At 39.5% G+C, this 22,413-nt stretch overlaps 1 protein-coding gene across 6 annotated transcripts in view; it reads left to right on the top strand.

Moving 5' to 3' along the window:
• Positions 1–22,413, top strand: part of KCNMB2 (potassium calcium-activated channel subfamily M regulatory beta subunit 2) — a 301,069-nt gene that overhangs the window by 56,045 nt on the left and 222,611 nt on the right. For 3 of the 6 annotated variants that reach the window (XM_027540539.1, XM_027540548.1, XM_027540533.1), the window contains exon 2: positions 543–648. The exons of the other annotated variants lie outside the window; for them this stretch is intronic. In XM_027540539.1, coding sequence (XP_027396340.1) covers positions 629–648 — 20 coding nt within the window. In that variant the 5' untranslated portion in view covers positions 543–628. The remainder of the gene's footprint in view (positions 1–542; positions 649–22,413) is intronic. 6 annotated transcript variants of the gene reach the window in all.

Raw genomic sequence — 22,413 nt, 5'->3', positions numbered from 1 at the left:
AAGCTAATTATTACACCTGTTGTTTTGCACTGGCAAAAGATTCCAAATATCTTCCTCCATTCGACTCAAAAAACAAACAGAAACCATCTGAGGCAGAGCCACTGTTTACATACTGCATTTGTGTGCACCCATCACTGTTCATACTTTAACAAGGAGTGTTTGCCAACATTTTCAGATTCAGCAGCAAGGCTCTTCTTGACAGACTATGAGAAGGGTCCACAGAGGAAATCCATCATCTGATCAAGGCTAACGGGCAAATGAAAACTCTCTGGGCAGGATCCTCTTTCCTTCACTTAGATTTCAGAACAGAAACACACTTAGAACAGAAAGCAGATTACCTCTCCATGCAATTAGCAATTCTAAAAGTGTTTGTGGTTTTAAGACTTTGGCAGAACTTGATGAAAACAACATCATCATCATCATCATACACTTGTACAAGCTCTAATTTCAGTGGCTCTTTTGTCCCACATGATGCATGATGAAATTTATGAAGGTCTGTTTTCCCCCCTGAGGCTCATTTCTTTTTTTTTTTTTTTCCACAGACCCAATCTGCATCACTTAAAATCAAACTATTATATTAGCCATCCTTTTCACTAGACTAGAGAACTTCTTTTTAATTGTCCATATCATGGCCACCATGCATCAAAGGTAGGATCATTATTTTCCACTTACTTTCTCTTCTAGAGACCCAAATTCGTATAAGAAGGGTTTTTAGGATTAGGAAGAGGAGACAGTCAGAGACTGGGAGCAGATTTCATCAACAGCAATTTGATCTGGGTTTTTTACTAAACCAAGCCTGGGACACTTCATATAATACCATATTCAGGGTTCAGTCTGACTTGTTTTCCTTACTTACATAGGCTGGACTAAACGGGACCTGACCTAGAGACTTGGACATCCAAGGAAAGTTGCCTGAATAATTTTGCATTTTTATTATTAAAGCAATATAACGTTACTTTCCTGGGGCTCTTGTAGTCTCACTTAAAACATGTGTAAAGTGCTTTATTAGAGATTATAGCACTATTGGGAGAGCGAGCAAAAGCGATCATTTATATGATAATTTGAGATGATAATTTAGGAATGACTCATTCTCATAAATGTTCCACATTGTGTGTAAGTTCATTACTTACAGAGGTCCCATCCAGAAAGTAATGCCTTTTAGAAAGCAATCTTTAATTTCCTTTTGTGTTTTCTATATAGGTAGTGGCATATAAAGCAGTGCGTTTTTAAGGGGTGAGGTCTGCCACAGCTCCCTGTCCTGCTGCGTTTCTGCACCATGCTCTCTGCCTCATTCACACAGACTGGCTTAACTGGCATGAGCACATTACTGGAGCAAGAAGGGATTCTGTGGGGGGATTCAAGTGTGGAATGGGTGTCTGACTAGGTGAATTCTAACTTTCCTTCCCATTCTGACTTTACCCTGCCCTAAACAGGAGTTGTAAATAATTTCTGGCTGCAAAGATGTACAGAGATCCAAATCAAAACAGAATTTTGTGGTATGTCATTGGCCAGAAAAAAAGATAATAACTGTGGCTATAGGTCAAACAGGAAGGCTAAGGATGTACTATTTTAGTCAACATTTTATTTCAGCTTAAAATAAATCCTGGGTCTTTAACAGTCAGTTTTTAAAGGCAATCTCTTATGTTATGATCTTTCTCAGAAGAAGAGGGGAAGGCAGGAAGTTTCTAGAATCATGTAAGATGAAAACAATAATCTCTACTAATAAAATAAGTAGAGGGCTGATAAAAGGTAAAATTGATACAAGTTAAAGGTGGCTAAAGATCTTATCCTTTTTTTTTTTTCAGGTAGGTAGATAAAAATATATTTTCTCTAAACTTTTTTCTTCTCAATGTTTTTCTGGTAGCCTAAGTTATATGTGATTGCATGCCCTTTACCTAAGATGTTATTGAATATTATTTTCTGTTTGTATGTAGATTTTGTGTTAGAGTTTTAAATTTTTGTAGTCAAAATGCCAGTCTTTTCCCTTATCATTTTCCTTATGGTTTCAGGGTTAGATGTCAAGATTATAAAATTATTCTCCTAAACTATTTCTAAGACAATATATTTTTTTTGGATTTAGAATTTCAATCTACCTAAAATTTGTTTTAAATTAATTAAAAGGAATATTCTTTTTTTTCCAAATGGTTATAATAAAATAGTCTCTTCTTCCTTACTGATTTTAAATGCCATGATTATTATATAAACATAATATTGGGATGAAGGATATTTGTATTTGTATATACAGGATATACAGAATTTGTATCCTATTCTGCTCCATTGGTCTATTTATCTTTTCTTCTACTGATCCTGTATGGGTGTTAATTTCTGGGGATATTGTAGTAGTTTTTCTGTCTACTAGGGAAAATTTTTAACCATTCTTGACAGATAACTCCTAGTAAATTTTCCAGCAGAGATGAACTATCCCAGATTGAGCCAAAGCCTGGGAAGTGTTAGGAAATAGAGGGTAGAAAAAGGAGCCCTGGGGTCCAAGGCTCTTTCTCCTTTAATAAACAGAATTTGGTGGGTTGACCATATTTGCCAGTGATCTTTCTGTGGGAGGTGTCAGGGGAGTTTACCTGACCCGCTAGGAGATAGCAGGTGGCAGAGCACCTGCTCGGGCAGGAAAGTATTCCTGACCAGATTCAGTCCCTGCCTCTAAGGGCGCACAGCGGGACAGGGAAAGACACCAGGAGAGAAAGGGGTCTCATTCCAACTGGAAGCTGAATGAGAGGTTAGAAGCCCAGCCCCTACCACCGGAGGATAAAAACAGAAGAGCTTTATCAACAAATAAATCATTTAACTAATGGGCTGAATGATTTTCAGGAAACTGTGAGCAGGGAGATGGCAGAAAGTAACTAGAACTCTGTTAGTGGAGTATGTTACAAACCACAGATGAAGCCTCTTCATTTACTTCTCACCACATACGAGTTTATAGAAGTAAAATTTTGGTCTTTGTAGAAAGGGTTCCTTGTTAAAAATAATGTTATTTATTACATGTTTATTATGTACAAGAAACACACAAACATAAGTGAGTACAAATATTTAATTTTAGAATTTATAATTTTAATTTACATATCTATATATCGTGTGTGTGTGTGTGTGTGTGTATACACCTTCATTTATTCATGATAAGCACCCTGGGAAGTAGCTACAATTGAAGATGCTGAGGCTCAGCAACCCAGCATCATCACACTACTTAGAGGACCTTAGGTCATTATTGCAGTCCTCCAAACCTCAGGCTCCTCACAGAGAAAACACAAGCATCTATGCAAAGCACTGTCATGAGTAATTTATGAGATAATGGATACAAAACATGTGGCACAGAGCCTGGCACACACAAAAAAGAGCTCAACAGCTAATATCTGTTCAGGTCATACAACTATTAGATGACCACACAGAGTCTATGTGAGTAAAATGATTCCCTCTTAGGCTCACATCAAACACTAAATACTTATTAGGTTGGGATTTTTAACCATCTCCTGCAGAATAAAAAGGTACTTTAGTAGAAAGAAAGGTAAATATTTACATAAAAAGAAAATTATTTAAAATATAAGCTCACTATGAAACACATGTAATAGGTTTTAACTCTAACATTTCAACAGCTCAGCTCTCATCTTCCAAGCCCTCCAGTCAGGTGAGCAGATTTCCAGACCCCAGATTTCTGACAGAAGCACTAAAAATTACTCAATTTTGCCCACACACTTGGTTCCACCCAAGGCTACATTCACACTCGGAAGGCTATGCTGATCCAAAGAGATACTGTCTCTGCAGCCTACAGAGCAACTCCGTCTCTTTCCAGATGGACCATAGTGATGGCTCAGAGGTGGCCTGTACATTCCAGAGCTCAGACACAGCTCTTTCAGCTAACCCAGCCAGGACCCATTTGCATCTGTAAAGGGTCTGTGTGAAGCCATCTGGAAGGGTCTGAGCTGGTCATCTCAAAACATTCTAGTAGGCGTTCAATAAGCACTTGCTGTTTAACTGATTGAAATGGCAGGGCAAGGCAAAAGCTTGGGCTCAGAACTTCATTCTGCCGTTCTCTAAAGCAAGAGGCCTAAAGAAATTCGAAACACTTTGAATTGTTTGTTTTGAGCTGTGAATCTTTCTAATGACCTTCTTAGCTAAAGCCACAAAGAGATGGGATCAAGTCAGATTTGTTTGCATATCAGCACACTAAAAATGACTGGCCCCAAAGAGTGACAGTGAGAGGAAACGCTTGGCATGAGATTAAAATGATTGAGATTTAGGAAGTTTTCACAGAGAAATTGCATCTACCTGTTTTCTTTCTTCCTCTTCTCTCTCTCTCATTTAGTGCTAGGTCATAATACAGACTGGAGGAAAGAAGGGAGAATGGATTTTTCGAGAAGAGTTGACGTGACAATTTTTTCTGTCCTTTTGTGCCCCCCCTCTTTTCTCCCCGTCGTAGTAAACGCATTATACTACTCAAGTGGAACATGAATTTGGTTGACATTGGGTTTAAGAAAAGGAGGAATTCTCAAATTTTCAATTTTCAAAAAGGGATACTTTTCTATGTTTTATATCTACAACTTTAGTTTCTGTCATAACAAAACAGATAACATAATCATATGAAAATTTGTTTTGGAAAATTAAAAGAACTGCCCAATGTCCCACTACTTAGACATAAGAGCTGACATTTATTGAGAACTTTCTACATGCCAGGCACTTCAGCAAGAACTTGTTTACTTCTCACAACAACACCATGAAGTAAGCACTGTTATCTCCCATCTACAGTTGAAATTAAGGCACAGAGTAGTTGAGTAACTTGCCCAGAGTCACACAGCTTGTATTGGTAAAAACAATACTCCAGCCCAGAAGTCTGATTCTGATGCCCAAACTCTCAGCCACCATACTTTCATCTAATACTTTAATTATGCTTTAAAATTAAGTTAAACCCATACTACAATTAAAAGTTTGGAGCAGGACTCATACACTTTTTCCTCCAAAACAAGAGAGATTTCCTAGACCCTATTTGAATGAAAGAAAAGGCATATCTATTAACTTTATTTCCAAATTTCTATGATGTTGCATGAGTCACTATAAAACAAAGACCATAAGATTAGTAACTGAAAGTAAATTACTTCGAAATTTTGCCTAGGAAACATTAAAAAGTGGTATGGTCTAGAATGGAGAAGAGGCTGATGTCTCATAAATCCCTTTTTGATGGAACTTTTTAATTTTAATTTTATTCTTTGAATTGCATGATTACCAGGATTTCACTGCTTTCCCTTCTTCAGAGCTCATTCTTTTCTAGAACCTTCAGCTCTACCCAGGGAGCTCTAAGGTATGCAAATGGAGCTTATGGACTCTGCTTCCTCCAAAAATGTTTCCTGTGCTCAGCCCTGGACCCCCCTTGGGGGAGGAAGCCTTCCCTATCCTCCTTGCTTTAGACCAATTTTCCCATGGAAACTTACTATGAAGAAAGCAGCCCTCAGCCAGAGCTTCCCATGAGTAGTACAAAGAAGTCACCCAGCATGCATTTATATAGTAGATCCTTGGATCCACATGTAACTTATAGACAGCCTTCCTTATCTGAGGTTGCTCCACACTCCCAGGTTCAATCAACCATGGACCATGTATTAATAGTAGCATATTTACTATTGAAAAATACCCGAAGATAAGTGGATCCACCACAGTTCCAACCCCTGCTTTCAACAATCAACTATAATCCAATGTCTGTATCAAGGGCTGAAGGGCAGCTTGGCCTCGGGAGGAGAATGCTGGTACCTGTTCTGTTTGAGTTTAAGGCACCGCCCATTCCTGCTATAGGCAAACCCTTTAACTTCTTTGGTCATAATCAGTACTCTCAAAAATGAAGGCATGAACTCAAACAGTGCCTTCCTGTGACACCTGGGGCTCTGATGTACGGGATCAGGTGCCAGTCGACAGGCTGACAAAATCAGAACTAGCCTTTCCCAATGTCCTAGCTTCATTCAGAGCAATTATGCCTTTATCTTTTTATATTTGGGAATTCTATATAAACTTTGCTTGAAAAAAGATTCTGCAGCTAAAATTTTTTTTTAATTACTGGATTACATTATTCTTAAAGTCTGTTTCAGCCCTATGTGATTTTTTGAAATAATAACCCAATTGAAGTTTGTATATTTCTGTGCAAGACCAAGAGAGTGTGTCACCATCACATCTGTAGCATATACTGTATTCTAGAAGCCTTTATTTTTTTGGCCTTTTGCTTTCATTGGCCATATTTATAAAGGGTCTGAATTATCTTAATCATACCAGCAGCTTTAGATCTGGTTCAGGCTACATAATGTGTGATCTCTTACTCCTAGCCCTCAAGTAAAGCATTTCCAAAGGCATAGTTTGACAGCATTATTTCAGACTCTGGAAAACCAGGAGTTCTAAGTGGAATACAAAGGTAATACTGATGAGCCTCTGCCTCCCCCAAAGGACTGATCACATCTGGATTCCTAGACAGACGTTCACTGAGGACACAGACATCATTTAATGTTTATGTTTATCTCAGACTCTCCTAAGAAATGAATCAGATGTGAAATGCATCAAAATTAGCAGAACTTGATACTCAAATTGCTGGAAAGGGATGGTTGGATTTATAATTATCATGTTATGCTGGCATCAGCCATGAAATATTCCATGATGGTCTGTATTTTTCATAAAAACAGATATTTGGTAGGGAAGAACTTTTTTAAAAGTATAATGTTTGTCAGCCTAAGATCTGGGAAATAGTATAGTCTATTTGTAATCTATATGCTTTTTTTCTTTCTTTTTTTTTTTGGTAAATTCATTGTTCATGCCTACATATTTTGTTTCACTTAAGTCACTCCCAAATTGTGGTACATAGACCATCTATATTAGTATCATGGTGGGGAGGTACTTTATAAAAGTGGAAGTTTATGGTGAATCAGAACCTCTGCAAGAAGAAACTGTATTGTTAGCATGCTTTCTGGGGCTTCTAAAGCACAGTAAAGTTCTTTTACTTTTGGTGTGATTCTTTTGCTGTAATATGGCCTCAGAATATATCATTTGTATATTCCAAATGTTTTGGCCACCAAAGGTATGAGGTTGGCAAGTCCCTTGGCAATTTAATTTAATTTTGTTTAATGAATTAGGGACAGTGGAGTAGGGTTGAGGTGGAGGTGCTGCAGATTATCTCTAAGGTCCCTGCCAATTCAAACATGCTACTCTTGATGCTGTTAATATTTGGGATCTTTTCAATAAAATTAGAGATACCAAAGGACACATTTCATGCAAAGATGGACACAATAAAGGACAGAAATGGTATGGACCTAACAGAAGCAGAAGATAAAAAGAGGTAGTAAGAATACACTGAAGAACTATACAAAAAAGATCTTCATGATGCAGATAATCATGATGGTGTGATCACTCACCTAGAACCAGACATCCTGGAATGTGAAGTCAAGTGGGCCTTAGGAAGCATCACTATCAACAAAGCTAGTGGAGGTGATGGAATTCCAGTTGAGCTATTTCAAATCCTAAAAGATGATGCTGTGAAAGGGCCACACTCAATATGTCAGCAAATTTGGAAAACTCAGCAGTGGCCACAGGACTGGAAAAGGTCAGTTTTCATTCCAATCCCAAAGAAAGGCAATGCCAAAGAATGCTCAAACTACTGCACAATTACACTCATCTCACACGCTAGCAAAGTAATGCTCAAAATTCTCCAAGCCAGGCTTCAACAGTATGTGAACCTTGAACTTCTTGATATTCAAGCTCAATATAGAAAAGGCAGAGGAACCAGAGATCATATTGCCAACATCTGTTGGATCATCAAAATAGTGAGAGAGTTCCAGAAAAACATCTTCTTCTACTTTATTGACTATGCCAAAGCCTTTGACTTTGTGGATCACAACAAACTGTGGGAAATTCTTAACAAATGGGAATGCCAGACCACTTGACCTGCCTCCTGAGAAATCTGTATGCAGGTCAGGAAGCAACAGTTAGAACTGGACATGGAACAGACTGGTTCCTAATTGGGCAACTAGTACATCAAGGCTATATATTGTCACCCTCCTTATTTAACTTTTATGCAGAGTACATCATGAGAAATGCTGGATGGATGAAGCACAAGCTGGAATCAAGATTGCAAGGAGAAATATCAATAACCTCAGATATGCAGATGATACCACCCTTATGGCAGAAAGCAAAGAAGAACTAAAGAGCCTCTTGATGACAGTGAAAGAGGAGAGTGAAAAAGTTGGCTTAAAACTCAACATTCAGAAAACTAAGATCATGGCATCTGGTCCCATCACTGTATGGCAAATAGGTGGGGAAGCAGTGGCTGACTTTATTTTTCTGGACTCCAAAGTCACTGCAGATGGTGACTGCAGCCATGAAATTAAAAGACACTTGCTCCTTGGAAGAAAAGTTATGACCAACCTAGAGAGCATATCAAAAAGCAGAGACATTACTTTGCCAACAAAGGTCCATCTAGTCAAAGCTCTGGTTTTTCCAGTAGTCATATATGGATGCAAGAGTTGGAAAGTTAGAAAAAAAGTTAGAAAGTTGGAAAGAAATGCCAAATCTGAATGCCAAAGGATTGATGCTTTTGAACTGTGGTGTTGGAAAAGACTCTTGAGAGTCCCTTGGACAGCACAGAGATCCAACCAATCCATCCTAAAGGAAATCAGTCCTGAATATTCATTAGAAGGACTGATGCTGAATCTGAAACTCCAATACTTCGGCCAGCTGATGCGAAGAACTGGCTCATTGAAAAAGACTCCGATGCTGGGAATTTTTGAAGGTGGGATAAGGACGACAGAGGATGAGATGGTTGGATGGCATCACCAACTCAATGGACATGAGTTTGAGTAAACTCCAGGAGTTGGTGATGGACAGGGAAGCCTGGTGTGCTATCGTCCAAGGGGTCACACAAGTGAGAGATTGAACTGAACTTAGGTTTAGAGGCCAGAGCAGCCTACTACTTTAGGTAGTTTTCAGTTAGAGCTAATAGCCATTTTGCTGTTGCTGTTGCTAAGTTGCTTCAGTCATGTCCCCCTCTCTATGCGACCCCATAGACGGCAGCCCACCAGGCTCCTCCGTCCTTGGGATTCTCCAGGCAAGAACACTGGAATGGGTTGCCATTTCCTTTTCCTAATAGCCATTAAATTGCACATATTCAACCTGGATAAACAGAAACTTTTAAAATATTTATGTACATATTTATGATGTGTGAAATAGAAAATGATACATCTGGGAACAAGTTCCAGAAATGAGAAAATATCTAATAAAATAAGTGAAACTGCTTCCCTTGTGGCTCAGCTGGTAAAGAATCCACCTGCAGTGCAGGAGACCTGGGTTTGATCCCTGGGTTGGGAAGATCCCCTGGAGAAGGGCAAGGCTACCCACTCCAGTATTCTGACCTAGAGAATTCCATGAACTGTATAGTCCATGGGGTCGCAAAGAGTCGGACACAACTGAATGACTTTCATATGAGAATTCATATATCACTCGACTCCTAGAGAGACAATCAAATGAGATGTCTTGAAATTCACATTTAAGAGATACTGTGGAGTCTAGCCAGAGAATACCCCATCAAAAGACATGATTTGGTCCTTTATAAGTCTGCATTATTATTGGATCAGTTAAGGTTTCTGAACTTGTTTCTAAGTAGTTTTTTTTCTGGTTTTTTTTTTTGTTGTTGTTGTTTTTTTGAGTCACTGATCTGAATCTCCCCCCCATATTTTCTCTAAAACTAGATGATGACAAACTTTTATTGATTTTGACCAGTAGTTATTCCATGTCTATAGTGTGTCATGTTGTACTTCCTGAAATACTTTTAATCGTCTTCTTTTTCCGGTGTCCCAGCCATAGACCCGCTGCACCAATGCCTGTGCCATTGCCATGTCCTCCCAAGGGGATACCCAGTTTCAATACATCTTCCTCTCTAAACCTCTAAATTTAAACCTGACTGTCACTCTTCTGCCTAAAACTCTTTATGGGCTACTCATGCCCTGTTGGAATAAAGTTTAAAGTCTTGAACATGACACGATGGACCATTCATTACCTGGCTAAGCCTATATCTTTGTTACAGGCTTATCCCTAGATATGAAATTCCAGTCATGCTAAGTTCTTATATAACTATGAATTTGAAGATGCTGTTCCCTTCTTCTGGGATGCTCTCCTCCTTATGTACCCAATATGCCTGGTATGTTTGATCAATAGTAGGAAGACCACTGAGGTGAGAGCAAAGTATGCAAGGGGAAGACTATTAGGAGATAAGTTGGGAGATAGGAAATAAAGAAGATCATATAGCATCTAATACTCAGAGTGAGATGGAATGTCATTGGGAGGATTATAGCAAAAAAGTAGCATCATCTGTTTTGTATTTTAACACTGAGTTCACGATGGCTGCTGTGGTGAGAATGGTCAGCGGGAGTGGGGAATTGAGATAATAGCAGAAGCGGAGAGATCACTTAGGAAGAATTACACTAATTAGAGCAAAAAATTAGTGTAGAAACAGTGGAGATAGTGGAAAGTTATCAGATTGGATATATTGTGAGTCTAGAACCTAGTATTTGCTGATGAATTCATGTAGAGTGTGGCAAAAGGAAGAAATCAAGGATGATCCCCAAATTTCAGGTCAGAGCAGTTGGAAAATGGAGTATTCATTTTTTTGAAACACAACAAGTGAAACATATTTGCAGGGAATGGTAGCAAAATTAGAAGTTCAGTCTTGAGGGTGTTGAATTTAAGGTGGCTATAAGACAGCCAAGTGGGAATGCACTATAGGCAGTTGGATGTACGAGTCTGGAAATTAAGGGGGGTGGTAACGAAGATCATGGCATCCGGTCCCACCACTTCATGGGAAATAGATGGGGAAACAGTGGAAACAGTGTCAGACTTTATTTTTCTGGGCTCCAAAATCACTATAGATGGTGACTGCAGCCATGAAATTAAAAGACACTTACTCCTTGGAAGGAAAGTTATGACCAACCTAGATAGCATATTCAAAAGCAGAGATATTACTTTGCCAACAAGGGTCCATCTAGTCAAGGCTATGGTTTTTCCAGTGGTCATGTATGGATGTGAGAGTTGGACTGTGAAGAAGGCTGAGCGCCAAAGAATTGATGCTTTTGAACTGTGGTGTTGGAGAAGACTCTTGAGAGTCCCTTGGACTGCAAGGAGATCCAACCAGTCCATTCTGAAGGAGATCAGCCCTGGGATTTCTTTGGAAGGAATGATGCTAAAGCTGAAACTCCAGTACTTTGGCCACCTTATGCAAAGAGTTGACTCATTGGAAAAGACTCTGATGCTGGGAGGGACTGGGGGCAAAAGGAGAAGGGGCGACAGAGGATGAGATGGCTGGATGGTATCACTGACTCGATGGACGTGAGTCTGAGTGAACTCCGGGAGCTGGTGATGGACAAGGGAGGCCTGGCATGCTGCGATTCATGGGGTCGCAAAGAGTCGGACATGACTGAGCGACTGATCTGATCTGATCTGGTGGTGGTGGTGGTGTATCTAAAGAAATTAATTTGGAAGTTGTCAACATACATTATTTATTAGTGACTATAGATGTAAGAAAGGAATGCCAGCACATAAAAACACTGAAAAAGTGAGGTGAATGACTAAGTGAATGAATGATTTATACTGATTGAGATGCCAACTTGCAGAGAGAAGTAAATAGTATAAAAGTCTCATATCAGTAACATTCACAGGATTTCATTCATTACCTTCTTCTCTAATGGAAAACTTGTTGGCAACTCTCATTTTCTAGAATATATCACTAATGAATATGACATAGTGAACACAAATATCTTTTTTAATATATCAAATTACCGATGGCTTCTTATTCTGTAGTGGCCATATATTTGCAAAAAGAAAAAAATCAATACATCAATATGATGAGGCTGTAGAGTTTTACATGTGGATATAACAGCTTCCTGGTATAAAGAATCTGCCTGCAACGCAGGAGAGCCAGGTTCAATCCCTGGGTCAGGAAGATATCCTGGAGGAGGAAATGGCAACCTATTCCAGTATTCTTGCCTGGAGAATCCCATGGACAGAGAAGCTTGAAGGGTTACAGTCCATGGGTCACAAAGAGTAGGACACGGCTGAGTGACTATCACTTTCACTTCACTTTCATCACAGCTACAAGAGATGTTTGAACACATTAAAAATTCCTCACATCCTCACATGATGGTTTCCAGTTTACAATGTGCTTTATCTTCATCACCTCTGTCTTTGAGTCTTATGACATCCATACATTTGGCATATGGGCAATATTGTCCCCTACTTAAATATGAACAAACTCAGGCTTAGGAGGCAAAGTCATTTGTGTGCTTAGATGAGTGAGTCCTCCTGGCTTGAATCCTGGTGATCCAATGAGTGCCCTACTCCATTTCTGCATGTCACCTTCATGAGGATCTCAAGGTCTGCCCCATCCTTAGCTGCAGCCCAATGAAACTTTCACAGAGTGGGAAGAGGCATGATCCCACTTCCATTTCATAGAAAGTATAGAAAATAACTGGTCTTCAGTGGATACCATTGAGTAGCTCAGTTGCTCTGCGTATGTCGTGGAACTGGGTTGAATCACCTGAAACACCCTCAGGCATAGGATCCCAGGCTTTCCAAAACAGTGCTGGGAAGGAGAATAGTGACCCTGAAACGTGTCTGGACTCACCAACAACTTAACCACCTCACTCCCGTCAGCTTTTGCCTCCTTCATGCTTAGATTTGAACCTTCAGACGCCGAAACATACATCTGTCCCCCACTCAGATCTGATGTCTTTCCAGCATTAGCCTCCCATCTTGGACACTTTCCCTTTAAGAACTAAGTTTCTAAGTCCTACCTACACATTCCCCCGCATCCAGATACAGATGACCTATTTTAACAACTCCTCAATGACAATGCAGAATAAGAGCATAAACCACTGCTTTTACACTTGCTACACCCTTATCCCTTACCCATGTTATCTACGCTGTATGACAGTCATAAGCAGAAAGACATTATTTTACAAATGAAGAAACAAACTCAGAATGACATGAACAAACTCCTACGGTCAGATATCTGCTATTAATTAGAAGAATTAAGATGTGAGTCTAAGTCCTCATTACTCCAAAATCCAAACTCTTTCCTTAATCCTTAACTCTGCACTACTTCTTCCTCTCATTAGAACCCTGTTTCATTCTCTGTAAGACAACATCAACCCAGTCTAAATTATATCTATTTTTGCCCTCTGGATGAGGTTAATTGTTTCTTGATTCTGCCTTAAACAATCCAACAAAATTTTCCATGGTCTTCTCCCTTCTTTATATCCACATCCCCACTACCACCACCTTGGGGGGTGTTGAAACTTTGTTAGAATTGGTGAAGTCCAGGAATGAACCAAGGATCTTTACAACTTCCAGAGTGAAAGGAACTTCCATACGTCTAAAAGACAGAAAATTCAATTTTTGTATCAGGCTCCAATCTGTTTCTCAAACAGCTCTCATAAATCTGTACTAAAATCAAAGGAAATGATTTAAAACATAAGCTTTTTCAGTTAACACCTCCATCCCATTGTTTGCTTTAAACCAAGGTTTCTGTGTGGCGTATGGCTGGAAAGGAGAGAAGAGGGTCAGTGGGGTTTCTATCCTGAGGCTCAGTCTTCCCAGGTATGCCTGCTGTTACTGTCTACACAGACGCCAGACATCATGGGGGCACATATAAAGAAACAGGATTAGTCACACAGTCTCAAGCTACCTGCCTTAAATGGGCATCATGGGGAGGAGTTTAAGTCACTAGCTGACATTCTCATGCTTTTTGCCCATAATGCACTTTTATCACATCATAAAGGAGCTCCTCAGCCAGGTGGAAATCATTGCCTGCTGAATCAATTATGATTACAGGGCACTCTGGAATGTTCTGTTGATTGTGATGTTAATACATACAAAGGTACACAATGTGCAGCTCAATAACCATTCCATTAACGTCTAGTTTAAAGTTTATTTCCAATATCATCATTACGAAGGAGAAAATGACCCTTAGGACACATTACTGGGAAAAGCATGCAGGCATCTGAAAGCCACTTGCCTCTCCCCAGCTTCATTCCTCACGAAATGAGCACGACACTGAGTTTGCACAGTCAGGCGCACTGAATAATCAAAGGCAAAGTTTTGACTGAAATAAAATTGACATGCAAAGCATGAAAGTGGGGACAAAGTCACATTGTCATTTCTATTACCGACACAGTGATAAAACAAACACACCATTCACCATGAATCGCATTAAGACTTCCGAAGCAGAAATACTGGAGGTGCTGGAATACTACCGTGTCAGGAATTTCATGTAAATTTATTTGAATAAATTCATTTTCTGGACTGCCATGATTCTGTTTTACATGATTATAGCTGAGGTATTTCAACACTGGTTTTCATCTTTCCCTCTCTGCCTGAGCTATACTAACTGACCCTGTATATAATCTCCCTGGCTGCAATCCCCTCTTTTGTGTTGGCTCTGAAATTTTCCAAATTTAAAATCCGGGGGGAAAGGGAATGACAGGAAAATCAAATGATGAAGCCTTAACAAAAACTCAGATGCTTAAATTCTAAAGGGACGGTAGTTTGATGACAAGAAATCTGTAGAAATATAAAAGCAAGGTATAAAGACCTCAAGTTTCTAATTTAGAGTCTGACACCAGCCTCAAAATCTCTGCAGAGTACACAGTTATGAGCTCAGATTATCTGACCTTTTAGCTACGCTCTCTTCATCTGAACCAAGAGAACAGTTCTGGGTAAAAAAGGGTTTGGTGAGCTGAGATTGGGATTTATAGAGGACTCTGCATTAGAGTACAGTCAAGTGATAACTACTTATGGGAACTTTTCTGAGATGCAAATTATAGATAATTAACATCCATAAAGCATTACAGAATATTAATTGTTAAACAGAGGTAGAGCGATCAATCTTCTCAGGGATCTGATAGATGTTCTCTTTATTCATTCATTTGTTTGTTCATTCATTCATTCAAGTGAGGAAACTTATCCAGGGGATACACATCAATAATAAGCCAAACAGCTGGTGAGGCAGAGATGAAAAGAAAAAGCTATGATTACAGTAGTTTGTTCATCAATCAGAAGAGAGAAGAGGGGAAGGGGTAAAGGAAGGGACCAAAATGAAACTGGTGATATGTGAACTGTGTTTTCAACACGTATTGTCAATCTGTCAGGGGATAGGATGGAAAAGGCTAGAGTCAGAGGGAGCATCCTGAACAGAGAGATGGGGTAGAGTGAGCATGTGCCCAGGGAATCTCATTTGATCTGAGATATTCAGGGCTATGCTGAAGTTGAGCACTGAGGAAAGACACCATCCTGAGGGTCTTGTGAGGTGTGTTAAGGAGGGTGTACACTTTCCTCTAAGTCAGTTCTTTTCAATTCTGGCTGTACCTCACACTAGAGAAGCTTCTGAAATATACTCAGATCCCATTCTAAGAGATTTGAATTGTTGGATTTGGGGAAGGTCTTGAAGAAGTCATTTTCAATGCTAACCAAGTGTAGCTGGAGCTGAGCACCACTCTACAGTGATAAAGTTATGCTGAGAATGTTTGAGCAGAGAAATGTCAAGGTCAATTCTATGGTTTAGAAAGGTGAGTCTAGCAGATGTGGGGAGAAGTGATGGGAGAGAGGTAGAAATCAAGCAGGAAGCTAGTCTGTCTCTTAGAGCAGTGGTGTTCAAACCATGGTTCATCAAGACTTTAAGATTTTACAGAGTTTCTGCAAGAGGTAAAAAACACTTGCTTCAACTTTTTAAACAAGCATTTAATTACTGTCAAAAAGAATAAAAAACCTCAGAGTAAAACTACCAAAGGAGGCAAAAGGCCCGTACTCCAAAAACTGTAAGACACAGATGAAAGAAATCAAAGATGACACAAACATGGAAAGATAAGCCATGTTCTTGGATTGGAAGGATCAATGTCCTACCCAAGGCAGTCTATGAATCTATATAATTTCTGAGATCTTTAATAGGTGAACAGCCTGGGATTATATGGCAAGCTGTTTTTTTGTTTTTTTTTTAAAGGTGAGGGGGTGAAGGAAAACGTCATCAGGCTACAGGACTTTTTTAATACTATACAACCAAACCATAACACACATTGAATGTTAAAAATGAATGGCCACCCATGACCCCAAATTTCCTTTTTTTTTTCTTTTTGGCTGTCATGTGGCTTGTGGGATCTCAGTTCTCCAACCAGGGATTGAACCTAGGCCATGGCAGTGAAAGCCAGAGTCCTAACCACTAGGCCATCAGGAAACTCCCCCAAATTTCAAATATTTGTGTTCCTCAAACTCTTTATCATACGTTGACTTTTTTTCTTGTACGCTTACTTTCAAGTTGTGTCAAAATACATATAAATAAAATTTACCATTTTAACCATTTTTCACCGTACAATTTGGTGACGTTAGTATATTCTCATTGTTGTGTAACCAGTCTCTGGAGCTTTTTCATTTTGCAACTGACACTCTATTCCCATTAAACAACAACTCCATCCCCTGGCAATCACCATGCTTTCTGTTTCTATGAGCTTGGCTACTCTGGATATCTCATTAAAGTGGTATCATACAAAATTCACCTTCTTGCATCTAGACTATTTCACTTAACATAATGTCCTTGAGGTTTACTCATGTTTCAGCATATGTCAGAATTACCTTTCTTGTGAAGGCTGAATAATAATACCCACATACATAAACATTTCATCATCCATTTGTCTGTCGATGGGCATCTGGGTTGCTTTCACCTCTTGTATATTGTAAACAGCGCTGCTTCGAACATGAAGCTATCCACTTTAAGTTCTTTGGGATATATATCCTGAAGTGGGATTGCAGGATTATATGGTAATTCTATTTTCACTCTTTTGAGGAATACATTGACTTTTAATAAGTTAAAGCTGCACATTGGGAAATAAATGTATCCTTATAAAAAGCAGCTTTATCTATAATAAAGTTCTACCTAAGAATTTATTGAAAATTGAAGAGGGGATAACTTGCTGCCTTGGACAGAGAGAGGGAGCAAGAGGGAGAGGAAGAATCATAGGACAGCAGCTCCGGTAAATTTGGCCTTTGCCTAAAAGTTACATATCAATAGAGAAGGTTCCTATCAGAAGGAAAGAACTGACAGCGTCACTAGCAAGCAATTAGTTGGGACCAGAAAAGAACAAAGGCAACAAAAGGAAGCCATTATGCAAATGTCTGGCCAGTAATTGCCTTCCCACCTTGAGTAGCCCTGGCAAAGAATAGAGGTGAGTAACTGACTTGTAGCTACTTGAATTCTACCGGACTGAATTGTTAGGCCTCTGTATAATTGACAACAGACTTCTGCATAACTTTCCCTCACCAGGCCTATTGTGCATCTTGATCTGGTTGGAGAAGGAGGGTGTGAAAAGGAAGGATCAAGGATAATATCCTAGTCACCAGCTTAGATGCATTAGCTGATATGGCAGAGGCCTGGGAGTGGAAGTGTTAGCCATTCCGTTGTGTCTGATTCTTTGTGACCCCAATGGACTATAGCCTGCCAGGCTCCTCTGTCCATGGGATTCTCCAGGCAAGAATACTGGAGTGAGTAACCATTTCCTTCTCCTGGGGATCTTCCTGACCCAGGGATCAAATCCAGTTCTCCTGCATTGAAGGCAGATTCTTTACTGTCTGAACCACCATGGAAGCCCAGCAGAGGCCTGGCGTACATTCAGTGTGTAGCCACAGGGCAACATGAAGCCAGAATGAAACATGCTTCAAGCTAGAATCATTTGTCCAAACCTTGTTTTGTGTGGATCACCTGCTATGTGCCTGAAATAGGTCTAGTTGATGAGAAAGCTTTAGTGAATAGAACAAACATGATCCAAATCCTTAGGGAGTTACTAGAGGATGTGACACGAAAGTAACCAGCAATTATGACAATGCAGGGTCAACAAAAAGTCTATGTTGGAACCCTGTGGGACACTGAGGACAAGCCCCTACTTGAGCTGTGGGTACTGGGGGAGACCCTCCAGGGGACACAGCACCTCACTAGAGCCTGGGGGATGAGGAGTCAGCCAGGGGAAGAGGAGGAGGAAGTAGCATGTACAAAGGCCCTGTGGCTGTAGAGAAATGACAGTAGTTCAGTAGGATGAACGTGAAGTGACGTGGACAATGAAGCTGGGGAGGGTCTCACACCAGTGAGCGCCAAAGCCACCTGGAGGGCTTATTAAATCTTGGAGAGCTCGGCCCATCCTCAGAGTTTATGATGTTTAAGCTCTAGAGGATTTGCGTTTCAAACAAGCTCCCATGTGATGCTGATGAAGCTGGCCTAGGAACTTACTGACAACCAGTAACATGGTGGAGTTGGGGACTGGAGCACACCCCCAAAGTGGCCATTATAGTAAGAGATGTCAGCAGCCTGAACTAGAGGGATATGAGTGGTGAAGGAGTGGTGTGGAGACTGCAGAACTGACAACTCTCAATGACCCAGTGCGATGGAAGGCAATGATGTGTTCTGAGTGTGGAGTCAGAAAAGTGTGCTAGTCCCTGAGATGGGAAAAAGAGGAAATGACTGGTGCAGAAAATGACATTGTGTCTTGCAGATAGTGTTAATGGGTCACAGAAGTAGGAATTAATAATTAAATGGATGTTACTTCAAATACATATCTATATCAAATGTATGTTGTATTTAGGAGCTAAAGGAAATTGTTCAATAGATTGGAGATGCCGGCTAAGGTCCCAGGAAGGTATAACCTAAGGATCAGAGACAGAGATTGAAGCTGTAGAAATGGCTCAGAGAGAACATGTAGATAAGAATAAGCTGAGAACAAAATCCTAAAAGGAAAAAAAATAAAACAAAGCAAATAAACAATCAAATGATAATTTGAGGAACGGGCAAAGAGAAAAGCGAAAAAGGGAGATCAAAACGGTCAGAGAAGTAGTACCCAAGAAATGCACAGAATAGAAGAGAGAGTTTAGAGAAGGAGGAAGTAAAGTGAAAGTCATTCAGTCATGTCCAACTCTTTACAACTCCATGGACTATACAGTCCATGAATTTCTCCAGGCCAGAATACTGGAGTGGGTAGCCCTTCCATTCTCCAGGGGATCTTCCCAACCCAGGGATCAAACCCAGGTCTCCTGCGTTGCAGATGGATTCTTTACCAGCTGAGCCACAAGGGAAGCCCAAAGAAGGAGAAAGTGCCTCTGTAAATAGGACAGAGAAGAGAGGGGCATAGCAGTCACCAGCCTTAGAAACAAGAAGTGCTGTGAGTTTATGGGGGAGTAATGTGAGTTTCTGCTTTAGTTGCATGACAAGAGGGGTAACTGGATGTAGTACCAGGCTGATGAGACCATATTCTATGCAGTGAAAATTCTGCTGTGAATTGGAAATTCTACTGCTGATTATCTAGTTTAAGCACCTTAGTTCTAGGTTCAGGGACATTTGAAAATGTCATGTCTATGGGAAAGTAAATTCAGGTGCTGATAAGTGAAACTGATGTGCCACATATATTGGTCTGAAAAGAAGCGAGTCCCTGTTACATAGTTCAGAGCCCCAGAACAAGAGTCCTCGCATGGAGGAGACCCAGAGTCATTTCAAGGCGGCTGTAGTAGCCTTTTTCTAGAGAAGCTCAGCTGGCTGGCTTGATGGCTATGACCTTCCTCCCTGAGGAGCATCTTGTTTCTGCTCTTTTTCTCTCACCTTCTCATCTTCAACACACCCTTATCTCTGACAACCCCTCCCTAATAGTCTCACCCTTCTGGGGCAAAGCAAACAGGAGTGCTGTTCCCTACTAAGTGTAATAACTATCTAGGGGCGAGAGAACTAGACCATTGGCGAGTCATGAAGCTGGAGCAGAGTGTGCCAGTAGTGTGGAAAAGAGACAAGACTATGTCAGTCGTGACCCAGAGAAATTACAAAATTAATTACAAAACACAAAAGACAATGCCACAAACAAAGTTTAGCTGAATTCTCATTCAATACAGAAGCATGCTGAAAGAAGAGATTAAACCTGGGGAAAAACACAATATATAACACAGAACCATGAATATTTTGTAGCATATATCCAACAGCACTTTGAAATGTCTGAAATCTACATTACTCTTGCCTCATAACCTAAGTTTACCCTATGGTCTTAGTTCAGAAATTCAAGTATAAGTTTAAAAGTTTTATGGATATTTTAAAATGAATTAAAAGGATTAATGAAATTCACAAGTTTGGGCTGACAATATTTGATTTTCCAGAAAATCTCATTTTAACTAATACCTGCTAGCATTCTCCTTACTAAATCGTTCATCTGATGATGATATTCATTTTGAAGTTATTTGCCTTATTAGAAAGTCCAGAATCCAGTCCTGTTGTTGGATGACTTATGTGATGCCAATTAAGCAATTAATCCATCAGTCTCCTAGTTAGTAAAATTACTCAGTTTGGTTAGATGATCTCTAAGGTCCTGGCTAGCCTAAGAACTCAGTTATGGCACATTACTGATAACTCTTATACAATAGATGACCAGCAGAATTATAAGGTTGACAAACACTCAGACATTATCAGACTCAACCCACTGTTTTTACTGATCAACAATAAAAGTGGGCCTAAAAGATTTAATACCTTGACTACTGTCAAGAAGCTTTCTAAGACAAGATCCAGAACCAGATTTAGGACCAGTACTAATTCCGCTACAGCATATGGTTCTTACAGGGAGGTGAAGATGACACCAAGGATTTAACATGAAAACTCAGTGGTGAGTCAGGTGTAAGAAAAGGCAGTATATGGTGACAAATGGGATGGATTTTCCTGAAGAAAGACCTTTTGACTAAATTCTAAATAATTTGAAATATATGGAATAGCTGGGGAGAAATAGATAATAAATTCAGTTCAGTTCAGTTCAGTTCAGTCGCTCAGTCGTGTCCTACTCTTTGCGACCCCATGAACCACAGCACGCCAGGCCTCCCTGTCCATCACCAACAAGAAAACCAAAAGACAAGGAGAATTGTGGGTGGGATACATTACTGCATGCTTAAAACTAATGTTTGTGTGTTTCAAATACCTTCAAACTCCTTTAAACCTCTAGTTACAACAGTTTGTTCACTTGTTTTTAAAGGGTTCACGTTTCAGGGCTATAATTAGTGCTGTTTGTTTCTCACTTTCAGCAATGGAAACATATTATTTTAGTTGAGAATTTGTATATAGGATCACCAAGGTGGAGATGAAAGTAAACGCCATTGTCACTTCAGTTAGCATTAGTCCTTCAAAGTTTGTGCAGAAAATGTGTGTGCATCTTCATATGTGTCAGCTTTGCAAGTTGACTTATCAACAAATACTAAAAACAAAGAAACTATTCATAATTGCTGAGGTTAAACCAGGGAAAATCTAACATGAATGATTTCCTTCTGTGCTCTGGTATCTTGTAAATACAATCCTTTAAAACCATACTTCCTTTTAAAGTTTTAATAAAAAGAGTGGGTCAGCAGTCATGGGATTCCTGTTGCTACTCAGCTTGCAGGAATGCCATTTCCGTGGCGGTTCCCGGGTTTGCCTTTAAATGAAATTTAAATGTGGAGGTGGTAGGAGACTCAGAGAACACAAAGGGAGTAGGAGAACTTAAAAATATGGGTTCATGTTATAAAAAATTCTAAACAAATGTGTTGAAAATATATTTTGAGGAGAAATAAAATTATAGATAGTCACAGGATATGGAGGCTCAAAGAGAAGTCAAAGTGAAAGAGACAAGATAAGAAAATTAAATTCAAACTTCTAAAGGAAAACAACAAACAGCATAAATGCTCTGGGACAAATAGGACTTCCAAGAGATTTTTAACCCAAGAAAGATTTTACAGTTTCACCCACAGGCTGGTAAAAAATCATTTGATCTTTCAAGACATAGTGTTAAAATTGACATGCTCGAATTTTTCTTATTCCTTTTTTAAAACAACCCTAAACTTTATTCAGGGTTGGTTTCATAATTCCCATTTCAGAGATGGAAAAGTGGAAGAAGAGAGTAAGCTCTCATGATATGCCTATAGATTTATATCAGATCATTTGTGAAAACAATTTGATATAATCATTCCTTCAATCCATTCCTTTCTCACTAGACCAGGCTGGAATGAATAACCAGAGGAATAATTCTGTTTTCTTTCCTAGAGGGATTTTAGAACTAGACAGCCATCTATCTCTCCCACTAGGGAAATGTGGAATGGGGCAGGGCTGATGGTCATGTTTTATTTTTTTGTTTGTTTGCTTAGATATCAGCACTCTTTAATTTGACTCTTAGTGTGATATTATATCCTAAAAGGAATATAAAAACAAATAAGATTTATCCAAATTCTTACGATGCTTCTAATAGTGCTTGTTTTTAAAAAACACCATGTTATTCTAAAGAAATGTTGTTACCAGTTTTTAATTATATGTTTTAAAAAATTCAAGAGTGAAAGTTTTAAAGTAACTTGAAAGGAAATCCATTGTCAAGAAGA

The sequence above is a fragment of the Bos indicus x Bos taurus genome, chromosome 1 (genome assembly GCF_003369695.1).
Source record: "Bos indicus x Bos taurus breed Angus x Brahman F1 hybrid chromosome 1, Bos_hybrid_MaternalHap_v2.0, whole genome shotgun sequence".
NCBI classification, from domain to species: Eukaryota; Metazoa; Chordata; class Mammalia; order Artiodactyla; family Bovidae; genus Bos; species Bos indicus x Bos taurus.
The sequence above is the reverse complement of the archived record's forward strand: the minus strand, read 5'-3'. Positions and strand labels throughout refer to the sequence as shown.